The sequence below is a fragment of the Myotis lucifugus genome, unplaced genomic scaffold, assembly GCF_000147115.1.
Source record: "Myotis lucifugus unplaced genomic scaffold, Myoluc2.0 scaffold_305, whole genome shotgun sequence".
Taxonomy (NCBI): domain Eukaryota; kingdom Metazoa; phylum Chordata; class Mammalia; order Chiroptera; family Vespertilionidae; genus Myotis; species Myotis lucifugus.
Genome location: NW_005871353.1, coordinates 117,549 through 130,281, shown reverse-complemented (window position 1 = coordinate 130,281; position 12,733 = coordinate 117,549). Strand labels below are relative to the sequence as shown.

At 39.0% G+C, this 12,733-nt stretch overlaps 1 protein-coding gene across 4 annotated transcripts in view; it reads right to left on the bottom strand.

Moving 5' to 3' along the window:
- KDM4C (lysine demethylase 4C) overlaps positions 1-12,733 on the bottom strand; it is a 282,134-nt gene that overhangs the window by 222,936 nt on the left and 46,465 nt on the right. For all 4 annotated transcript variants that reach the window (XM_006100251.3, XM_023763877.1, XM_023763876.1 and 1 more), the window contains 2 exons: positions 10,267-10,370; positions 4,655-4,792 (listed from right to left, as the gene is read on the bottom strand). In XM_006100251.3, the coding sequence (XP_006100313.1) occupies positions 4,655-4,792; positions 10,267-10,370 (242 nt within the window). The remainder of the gene's footprint in view (positions 1-4,654; positions 4,793-10,266; positions 10,371-12,733) is intronic.

Sequence of the window (12,733 nt, the reverse complement as noted above, 5' to 3'; positions counted from 1 at the left end):
GCTGAAAATCTAAGCCAAAGTTTCATTTAACAGCCTGTCAGTTTTTTGATGTGAAGCTAATGAATGCAGTGGCAAACAAATCCATCAAACCTAACATCAAAACAACTGCACTTCATCCCACCAAACGGAAAAATGAAATACAACCTGCAGGCCAGCTCTTTGATCCAACTCAGGCAGGAAGCAGCCCTATGTGCCACCACGTAATCATGGACTCCATCTCAGCACAGAAGGAAAGAATACTCCACACAAACGGAAAACATTCACCTCGACTATGCACCAATATCTCATTTCAATTGTTAAGCTATGTTACATATTTTTAAATCTCTACTAGAAAAAATATATATATAGCATTTCACTCTAGATTACTATTAAAATGCCTAAAATAAGTAACAGGATAGCATGTTCCACTCATAACACAACTTTACAAATGGAGGTTTGTAAAAGCCCTCTACTCTTTATGAAGTCTCCTTGAAGACAAAGACCACACATCTTTCTCCTTCGTGCACATGCATGCGGCACAGTTTCTGGGCAGAGGAGGAACTCGCTGAGCACTCTCCAAGCCCAGCTCGGCCTGAGCCAGCAGGCAAATGGGCATGTGGCTATCCTGAACATCCCCCTCAAAGTTTTCAGTGAAAATCTTACCTCTGATTAACAAAATGGAGGAAATTACATAGCTGCCTGGTTAAGTAAGTATGTCCCCTTAAGACAGAACTTCTGATCTGCAGTATCATGCAGGATTTGCTATTTTCTGTGATATCATGCAGGATTTGCTATGCTATATTTTGTAGGTCAAGGAAAGAGAGAGCTGAATGATCCTCACGTAGGAGAGAAAGAAAGAGGAACAAGAGGAAGAGTAAGGGCCTAAGGCATTAGCAGAGATTTTTAGAAACAGGGATAGTCAAATTAAGTTGGTTTCAAGGCTATGAGGTCAATGTCCCCTCATGCCCACCTCTGCCCGTTTTCTGAGAGTCTTCTCCACAACCACGGCATAAAACAGCCTTCTGTGAGACAAGGCAGTTTGGGTAGATATGAATACACCAAAAGGCAGTGAAATAGTCACATAATTATTGTTTTTGTTGTTGTTGCTGTTATTTAGTTGAGAATAGAAAACATCCAGGAATTTGCTGAAATTTGGAAAACAGCTATTTGGGCTTAGCACAAATAACGGAATGGGAGTTCCAGTCAATGTTAGCCATTTCTTAAACAAATATCATATACCAATAGGTCAGTAATAGAGTCAAAAGAAACCCACAGAAATCCCCTCTCCCATCCTACCCCAGAGAAGCCAACAACAAAGGAAGCGGTCCTTGATCCCTTGCCAGCGCCACCTCTACTCTCACTTTGCTCTCATCCTCCAAGTGATAAATTCACAGAAACATGCATGGCGCCCACACACAGCAGACAAGCACTCTCAGAATAAATAGAGCTTCATTCAATAGCAGCCACCGGAATGGGCTGAAAAGGTCCTATTAACCCAAGTCTGCAGGCCCTTGAACAGAGACCATCAATATATCAGTGAACCTGGGGATTATCTTTTCAAAACCTAGTGGATTTCTTAAATAAAAATTAGTCTTCTGTAGCAGTTCTTTTCCAAGTCATGAAATCAGAGATGCTGGTTTGTAATATATTAAATATAATCAGTGGAGACCCCACATTAATTAATTTTTGCTGCACCACAAACAGATACTATATGAGATGCTTTTACATACTCAAATCAAATACGTGACAGGGGAAGCAGATGTCATCCCCCAGTGCTTAAACCATGAAAAAGTATGCCATTGCTTTTCAAATTATCCCTCCCAAATGCACAATTCACCATCACTTATGACAAATAACTGTTTTTTTTAATAGTTATCATTTAGGATAAATTGAAGAAGGCAAAGAATTAAGACAAAGTAACAAATTTGGTCATCTTCAAAGCTAACTGCCCTTTAAGCGCAATCCATAATCCCCCAGCAAACACAAAAACTAATACCAAGTCACTAATTTTCAAAGATTAAAAACTACATGTGTGTCTACACACACATGCTTGCACACGTGCACACGCACCCACAAGCACACAGTAATTTCATAAGGCTGCCTAAAGAAACAGACCTGGAAATCAATAAAAATATATATCAAATAAATTATAAAAGACACCAAAATCTGCACAAAACACTCCATCACAGCACACTATAATGGAAGAGAACTTATTAACTGAGAATAGTCAGGAAAACATTATCATTGAGGACTATAATTTAAGAAAGTACAAGGGTGTTTCAGTGAAAATTTTAAAATTGTATCCATTACAAGTTTAGTTTCCTGTTTTTAAGCAAAATAACTAAAATTATTTACATGATTCAAAGTAGGTTCTTAGTATATCACCATGTCAGTTATTCATTGGAACTCTGTGGTAGGCAGAATGCCTAGATCCCCATGTCCGAAATGCTGAAATCTGTAACTATCATTTTACATGACAAAAGGGACTTTGTAGATTGCTTGCTCTGAAATGTAGAGAACCACAGGCAAGATGCTGAGAGAGGCCTCTAGCAGCAAAGACCCAGCTGACAGACAAGAAGGAAAAGGGAACTCAGTCCCACACTGCAAGGAGCTGATTGTGCCAACAACCTGACAACAAGGAAGTGGGTTCCTCACCAGCCTCCAGTAAGGAACACAGACCCAAAAGCACCTTGACTTTCTGCTTGGTGACCTCTAACCTACAGAACGATGAGACAGCACATGGGCATTGTTTTAAATCACTAATTTTATGGTAATTTGCTACAGCAGCAATAGAAAAAGACTATGTTCTCAGAGTAGCACCACCTCACCAAAAATAAGGGACAAGTTGAGACAACACCTAAAAACATATACAATTACAACAGTTTTAAATTAACTGCCCAAACTGCATTATAACCATTGAATATTGCATACCGAGTAAAATACCCGGAACCAAGACAGTCATATCTTTGACTAAACTGAAAGCTATAAATCAACACAGTGTGGGTGCATATAAACATACCTGAGTTTTTTTCCCCTCACAACAAATCTATGGGGTAGAGAGGTATTTGTACTTTACATAGGAAGAAACAAAAAGAATAAATGACTTTCCTGATGTTACATGGCTAGGTAGAAGAAGAAAAGTTGGGCCTCAGATCCCTGTCTCCTCCACCACAGTCTACTGATTCTTAACCCCACAATTCTAGGTTCCAAAAGCTGAGATTTCAGAAAGGATCACTATTGACCTCTCTGACTTGGTCACTCTCCACTCCACATCCTCACGTAAATGTGGACACATTTCAGCCTTGGGGAGAAGCTATTTTGGTTAATACCTTCAACTAGATCTGAAACATAGTAAACAAACACCAACTAGTTTTTTCTGGAGACTCTGAACAGCTGTGATAGCTGACTTACTACCACAATGATTAAAGATGCAAACTATAAAATAGCAAACCTTGTTTTAACCTCAAGGCTATGACACTGTTTCAATGCAGATACTAGCATTACATTTATGCAAAACAACACTGCAGTAGCTAGCCAAGGTACGTACACACTGAGTTTTCTATTTTTTATTAGGTTTATTGTAATAGGCAGGATGGGTAATGGAAAGAAATAGTTCAGTTCTGTTCCTTTCTAAATTACCCCTCATAAATAGAAATTACTCAGAACAGAAAAAGTCTTCTAATAGCAGGAGCTTTCTTTTATGTCACGAATTCATTCAAATGCTTCCTGAGCTGCCAAAGGGCTATACTTTTATTTAAATATATTATGCAAGTTCTAAATACACATATAAATTAAACCTGGAGTCATCTGTCCTGCATATATTTGCATCCAAGTTTTATCAATGTACAATGAATAATACTCACTTGTGCCATGCAATGGCCAAGGTAAGGACATGTAAGCTGTGTGTATCATTTTCCATTAAATCTATGTCGATTTTGCATACTCTATAAAACACATAGTTTCATTAACAAGCTGCCCTCTGCCAGCCTGCACCTTTGCTTTAAAAGCCACAGGAAAGACAGCAACCTAATAGAAGCCACCATCACTTTGAAGGTGTCCTCTATTTAATGCCACTGAGGGAAGTTAATTAAATTTTATAGAAGTTGTTGCTTATGAATGAAAATACACAGTATGTAAAACTAAACTAAATATGTTGGGCAGAAGATGCAAAATTTTATTCCAAATTTAACATGAAGATCTATTTCTTATTCTACATTATTACTTTTAAGAATTCATTTCGGCACTAAGGTAAGTTTTAATCATTCCTTCTTACCATTCTTCCTCAACTTGTTACAATTTTACCAGACACTTTTCTTGTGCAAATAGTTGTTTTTTAAGCCATGGACTAAACTCTAGCATGGAATTCAGTCATAGAGCCACACTGGGAGCCACTGGAAAAATCTCACAAAAAAACAATTGGTGGCCTTAAGAGAGAAGCAAATATCAGTTGCATAAAATTACCTCTCAAGGTAAATTATTTCACATTAATTTCAAAACAGACAAATATAGCTACAAATGGTAATACAGCCTGTGTAAAATAAATATATTTAGTCTGAAATAAATTATCACGGTGAGAGGTCAAACACAAATGCTACAAACAAGTGATCTTAGCTTTCTCGCTACACTAACCAGAATACACATTTAATTTATGCTTTATTTCTGAGGCATAACTTACCAATTTAGCAACTTTCCCATAGTCAATCCATCTGACAGTAGCAAAATTTGTAGATTCTGCACAGTTGAAACCATGATTAAAACCAGCATGGTAGCCATATGGGAACGTGATCATAAATTCTCCAGCCTCCTGGGTGATCTGCAGGGTAGAAAACATATAATATTTTCCAATTATAAGACTTCTCAAATTGTGAATACAAGTAAAATATATTTCCTAGAAAAAATACAGGAAAAAATGCCATGACATCAGAGCTGTACCAGTATAAAAAAAGTCCCTACAAACCCTTTACTTAATTCTTTAATAGTTCTTCAGAAAACTTTCCAAAGACTTTTCTAAACTGGGTTTAGTTCAATCATTCAATCCATAATCAAAGATATCATATTTTATATGAAAACATCTCTGTTATTCTAATAAATTTGTTCATATAATCAAGCAGTGTGTATATTTTATTATTTATACATATGTATATACTAGAGGCCTGGCGCTTGAAATTCCTAGGCCTGGCCTGCGATCAGGGTCATCTTCCCTGGCTGCCTGCAGCCAGCCCTGCCACCCACCGCCACCCACCCCATTCCCCATTTGCCATCGGGTGATCGGAGCCTGCTGGCTGGGGGGAGAAACTGAGAGGTTGGCCCTTCAGCACACTCACCGGCCCTGCCCCCACCCCCGCTGCTGGTTGCCTTCTGTGTGTGGGGAGACTGGTGGGGCATGGGCCTTGGTCTGGCGCCACCCGCATCCCCCACCACCCATCCCCAGTTCCCCATTCAGAGCCTGCTGTCCAGGGAAAAGGACCAAGAGGTGGTCAGGGCGCCTCATAGTGACTGGTCAAGCAGTCGTCCTGGTTGTTCCACTGTTAGGGTCAATTTGCATATTACCCTTATATTATATAGGAAATTTTTTTTTTTATTTCAGAGAGGAAGGGAGAGATAGAAACATCAATGATGAGTGAGAATCATTGATCGGCTGCCTCCTGCACACCCCCCACTGGGGATTGAGCCCACAATCCAGGGATATGCCCTTGACCGGAATCAAACCCGGGACCCTTCAGTCCGCAGGCCAACACTCTATCCACTGAGCCAAACCAGCTAGGGTATACTTTATTATTTTTTAAATTTTTGCATTGTTGGAGTTATATTAGGACATATCATAACTGACATTTTTTAAGTTAGAGCTACAAAAACTTTGATAGTGGGTGTTGAACAGGCTTCATTATGAATTCCTATTGCTAAAGAGTTGGTGGTATTCACCAAATTATTCTTTTATAATACTTAGAAAACATTCAATTAACTGTATTTCACTTAATAGTAAAATTTCTATCAAATAATTATTCAAATAAATGTATATATGTAGGCATATGTAAGAAAATGCATTTTTAAATATAATTAAAATACATAAATCAATCAGGAGTTAAAAAGCAAAGATGAAAATGTATTTATTGTCATTTTGAAATTTTTTTAAAAAATCTTATTTTCATAATCACCAAAGCACACAAAATACACCAGGACCTATAGAAAAAATATTAAGGATAAATTTTTCAGAGTTTTGGGGGGGGGTTGTATGTGTGTGTGGTTTTTTTGTTAATCCTCACCCAAGAATATTTTTCAATTAATTTTTAGGGAGAGTGAAAGGGAGGGAGGGGGGAGAGAGAGAGAAAAACATCAATTCGAGAGAGACACATTGACTGGTTGTCTCCTGCTAGCACCCCGGGGCCGGGAATCGAGCCTGCAACCAAGGCACGTGCCCTTGACCAGAACAGAACCCGCAATCCTTCAGTCCGTGAGCTGAAGCTCTATTCATTGAGCCAAATTGGCCAGGGTCAGAATTCTTTGTTTTTTTTAATTGGCCTACTCTAGAATATATTGTCAAGTTTATTGCTCTCTAGTTCACTCAGTCTCCATGGTTCATTTCAGTCCTTAAGGTTGAGAAATGAATATATGGGTATGTACATGTGTGTAAATATACAAGAGACACATTGTATAAATAAAGGTGCTCACACTACAGTTGACTTGCCAGCTTAGGAATGCTAAAATGTTGTGTGTGGGGGGTGTTCTTTCCCAACAATTCTGAAATTTAGTTCATCATCCCCTACCCCCGATAGCCCAGCAGGTGTCCTATTGCAGTGAGCAGCAACTCAGCTGCCACCTGGCAGGGAGAGAGAGAATGGCTTATCAATGTTCAGCATGGCTCCAGTCCCACCATTCTGAGCCACATAAGAACAAAGCCTGATTCTCTCCTTTCCCGATCTCACTGAATCTCATTAATTATAATTGTGCTTGGAAACTAGGCACTTCCTTGTAACTATGTGATAAAAGAAAATTCACCCTGCCCAACTATTTCTAACCCTATAAAGATGCCTCTGTAAAATTTCTAGAAAAATGGCAGTCACAGCCAACATATAAGGCCAATTTACTGCCTCTATGTAATAAACTGATAATAATTTTTAAACGTACAGGAAAAAAAAAGAATGAGTCCCTTTCATTATAAGGCTAGGAGCCCAGCCGCGCGATTTGAATTCACAAGGCCCTGCCTTTGACACCTGAACCTCTCCACACAGAGCTCCAGCGCACCTGGCCCAGCCCCCAAACCCTCTGGCCTTCTCTGGCTGCTTCAAGCCCCGCCCTCAGTCCCTCCAGTCGCCTCGGGCTGGTCCTGTCTTCTCTGGGCGCCTCCCTGCTTCCACCCGTCTCCAGAGCAACGCAGCGGCTCCGCCCCATCATGGCACCAGAGGAGAGCATGGAAGCCTCCTGCCTGCTGCGCTGTGCTCCTTCCCCTGGCAGGTGGGCCGCGGTGGGTGGCGAAGGACTGGTGAGGGGGCGCTATGCGCTCTCACCCCTGCCCTCCTTGGCACGGGATGGTCCCGCCCCCTCCAGGCGCCTCCCCGCTTCCACCCCGTCTCGGGAGCAATGCCCCAACTAATATGCTAATGACCTAGTCATTACCCCTTACAGCATATTGACATTAGCATATTAGCTCTTTATTAGTATAGATTAAACAACCACTATAATTCCATATCATGAAAAAAGTCCAATAAGGGTAATACACATAATCTAAAAGTAGACATTAGCTATTTTTTCAATATGCTTTTTCATATATATGTATAAATACATTGAAAGAAGGGAAAAAATGTTACTCCAACTGTGAAATGATAGTCTAAGAAAGAGGGCTGAATTGAGGAGGAAGAGTACCTTACTATGTAATATACACTATGCAAAGTCCTTAATATGCAGATCAGCCATTTTCAAGCAGTGTGCCACAAGAATTTTTAAAACATGCATCACCTGACTATTTAGTCAGGGGCACTGACCTCTTTTCCCTTAGACCCCTGGTCGGCAAACTGCAGCTCGTGAGCCACATGCGGCTCTTTGGCCCCTTGAGTGTGGCTCTTCCTAAGCCTTAGGAGTACCCTAATTAAGTTAATAACAATGTACCTACCTATATAGTTTAAGTTTAAAAATTTTGGCTCTCAAAGAAATTTCAATCGTTGTACTGTTAATATTTGGCTCTGTTGACTAATGAGTTTGCCAACCACTGCCTTAGACTATCAAATGAAAAATTGACAAGAGCCAATACAACAATAGCCATCCAGTGCGAATGAATCAAAATTATAGCATTTTTTTATCAGACTGGCAAAAAATATAACATTTTTTGGTGTGCCACAGAATTTTAATAATTAGTTTATGTGTGCCATAAGGTTAAAAAAAAGGTTGAAAAATGCTGATATAGATGATCTCTTTTCATCCTCATAATGGTCCTATTAAGTAGTACTATTATTATCCCATTTTCTCGATAAAGAAAAAGAGGCTCAGAAAAATTATGTAATTTACCCAAGTGACAGAATCAGGAATGAACTTGGAAACTCTGTCCCATGTTACATTATCATCATCAGAGAATAAGTTCCTTGAGGAGCACAGAGTCATGCATCACACCATTCATCAAGGTGAAAAACAATATTTCATAGGAAAAACAATTGTCAATCAGACTTTGCCATGGGTGTCTCACCATCTGAGAACAATCATCCTGTCACTTCCCGAAGAAGTGAGAAAATGCCCCATCCTCAAAAGACCAGATAAGGGCCTGACACAACTAGTAATGTACCAAGTAGTATGTAGGAAGCCAGAGCCTACAAAGGGATGCAGGTTGCCTACCTCCTACCCCCAAAGATTAGAAAGGACCTACAAGCCACAAAGCCCTCCATCCTGGGAAAATGAACCAATCCCTCAGTCCTGCTACTTTACATAACCTCTCTCCAAAGAACAGCTCTATCAATTCCTATCACCAGCCCTAAACCCAACAGAGGTTTATTGTGTCTTGGGGGACTCTAGTCCACTCCTCCTCGGTCTTCTAATATTCCAACGTAAATAAAAGTACCCAATCAAGCTTATTCCAACCACCTAAAGGAAACACTCACTAATGTGTCTGAGACTGAAAAAACCCAGTGCGCAGAGGTGTCTGCAAGTAAGACAACGCCCCAAAGTAACAATGGGCCCTCTGGGACACAGCCTCTGACCTCTATGACTGCAACAGTGCTGAACCCCACCACTAGCCCCTCTCCACACCATGGGCGTTCCCACCGTGCACGTCTCGGAGCCCTGCTTTTTGTCATGGGCAGAAGTATGTCAGTAAACCAGAGGTGAGAGCATCCTCATCACAGACAAGTATGCGTGCCACAGAGACAGTTTGTGGGAAAGTGGGGCCACCTCAAATCACAGAAAGATTCTTGGAACTTGCAAAAATTCTACTTCAAACAAAGCAAAGCAGGGCAGGGGATGGGGGCGGAGGGGATTTTAAGGGCCTGAGATTAAAAAGAAGTAAAGATTTAGTCACAAGTGAAAAGCTTCTAAGGTAGAAAATAGCAAGGATTATGGGAAGAAATTCAAACAAAAAATGAAGAAGAGAGTGGAACTATTTTTTAATGTTTCTTCAAGTAGCTAAGGACTTAATCCTCCTCCAACTGAGAGAGAGCTTTTATTTATCTGGTCAAAAGCTATTTTCATGTCATCTTCTTCACATAAAAATGCTCATGTTCTGTAATAATTCTGACCCAATAACTACCCATGGACACAAAGAAAGAGAGCTCTAGCAGGCACAGAGTCTTACAGAACTTAATCTTTAGAAATACTTCCAAGAAGCAATATCTGATTATTAAATCATCAGGCAATTTTATCCTTAATGAAATCTCAATTGTACTATTTCCAAATGTGTCTAGAAGCAACATACTGGTACCATAATCACTGATTCTAACCAACCAAACTGCTAATAATAACTGCTCTGAATTCTTTTTTTCTTTTTTTTTAAAGAGACAAATTATATTGCTCATATAAAAGACTTCACTGTAAAAGTGCTACATCTTATTTTGTCAAATATGCTACATCTTATTATCAGTAGTTATAAGTAAACTATAATAGCATGAAGTCTCTAGTAAATGTATCCTGAAATAAAAGTAACTTCAAATTACTATTTAGATAATTGTTATAAAACATGAATCTGAATTTTTCTCCCCACATCCTAAAAATCCTACCTGAGGTCAAAGCTATATTATTTATGTTAAATTTGCCTCAAATACAAATACTACACACAAAAGTTGAATTTGTTAAAGAATAATATTAATATACCTTATCAAAGGGAATACCATACTTCTTCAACACTGAGGGAGATATCAGTGTCATCTTGTGGCGAAGAAATGCATCACACCCTTGAAAACTGCTTGGGAAAAAACCTAAATGGAAATAAAATATAAGCATTCAGCAATGTATCAATTAAGATAAAATTTCAGATAGTTTTTTTAAGTTTTGTACTTCTTACAAAATGACAGCGTTATGCAAATATAGACCAACTCTACAAAAAAAAACACAAAAAAACAGCTCATACTAAAAATTAGAGTCAGAATTCTTAAAAATTAATACATACATACTTATATCACCAAAGGTTAACCTCACAAAAAGATCTACCAAGAGGTGTTTTCATAACATTTAAAATTACTAAACCTGAAAATTTTTCAATTTGTAACACATTTAAATTCAACCTGCCTAATATCTGAATCTGACTAATGAACAAAATATTAAGGGAGGTTAGCAGAGATAAATGTGTTTTAATAGAGGAATCTCTCATTTTAGACTCTTAGAAGTTGATCATTCAAGAAGCACTTGTCCCAATGCACGGCATACAGTAAACACAGAGCAGTTTCCCACCTATCTTTGTTTCTTTCTGATCAACTTTAAACAGTTTAACTGCTACTAATTTCCTGAACAACTTACTGTCCAGCATCAGTCAAATACTTGGAAACCCACCTCACCAACCTTATGGGAGTAGAGCTTTGAGGAGGCCCTCACATGAGAAAGCTAAACATGCAGCAACCCTTTTTTCTACAGTGTGTTACAAATCAAACCACAGTTGCTTTTCTCATTGCTGACTTCAACCCTGCAGTTCTGTCTGAGGCAGATTCTCATTAATTCAGTTACGCAGCTAGGAGAAAATGAATATGCTTGGTGCCCTGCTCTTTCCCTTCCTCACTCAGAGGGAAAACTACCATTCTGAGGAGAGTGGGCAAGCAAGAAGGGAAAGAGAAGAGAAACATGGAAAAGACAGGAGAATCACAGAGAAAGAACCCAGAGGAAAACAGAACTCATCAGGAAAACATGTGCAATGTTTATAAGTAAAGTGGTTTATGATCTTAACTCCCTTACCCCCAAAATGAAGATAAAACCACTGAAAATGTTACTTATCTAACTCTGTGGCTCACTATGTGACCACTTTGACAAAAGAATGATCAGAACTCATTAACTAATCATGTACCATTTTAATCTCTTAGAATAGTGGGGTTCTACAGGAATATTTTTAATGTAAATAAGCCTTAATTGATGCCACCATCGAGTGTGTGAGGCCACAGATCATCAGAAGGAAACAAATCAAACAGCCAGGAAAGAGCCATTCAGGTATAAGAAACCACCTGCAAAAAGCAGTACAATCTGCTTAAGCATCTGCACCTGGATTTTTAAAAAGAAAAATAGAAATATAAAAAAAAATACATGCCAACAAAAACATCAGAAATACTGTCATTTTCTACAATGCCAATGGGAATAAGAGGAATGATTTTGTTTCATACGGTCACTTGATGCAGTCCTCTATTTATGGTTAACATTCATAATACATAAATGGAAGATAAAGTATAAGGCAAATAAACAACCTTCGAAAGAATGCAAACCTCAGTGAATGGAGAGAAAGTACCACATGGATGGAATGGTCACATGTACACAATACAATGTCCTGAGGCCTACATCACAGCGTAAAGAACAGCAGGGGGGGCCCCACGCGCTAAACCCATGGAAACACTTTAATAATATGATTTAAATGGATCTATCAAACTTTTCAAATCTGTAACTTTGTGCAGCTCTAAATGAATTACATTTTAAATTAAAATCAATGCAGAAAGGGGAGTCTATTTAATTTTCCTTTGCTATGGATTTGTAATCAGGACCTGAACAATGTGGTGACTGGTCATAAGTGAATTTAAATTGGAAAATCATTGAAGGAAGGTAATTTGCAGTATATTAAGAACTTCACATTGTTTCAGAATTTATATTTACAACAGGCTATCAGAATTATATTTTATATCACCCTGGAAAAAGACTCATGAACAGCACAAATTATATACAAAGCATGTATGTCAAAATGAATTTTACCTCAAAACACCTGCAGGAATACATGGATCATACCCACCCTCATGCCACAGTCCATGAAAATTATTTTATTCAACATATACACAAGCCAATATAACCAGAATATTATTAAACATAATGTGATAATATATTTTAAAACTCCAAAGTAGCCCAGCTGAGAGGTGGCTCTCCTCTCCTCCCCTCCCCTTCCCTTCCCTTCCCTTCCCTCTTCTCCTCTCTTCTCCTCTCTTCTCCTCTCCTCTCTCTTCTCCTCTCCTCCCCTCCCCTCCCCTCCCCTCCCCTCCCCTCCCCTTCTTTCCCTCTCCTCTCCTCTCCTCTCCTCTCCCCTCCCCTCCTCATGTCCTCGGGTGAGGATTATTAAAAAAAAAAAAAAACAATGTTACTGCCCTGACCAGCTAGGTTG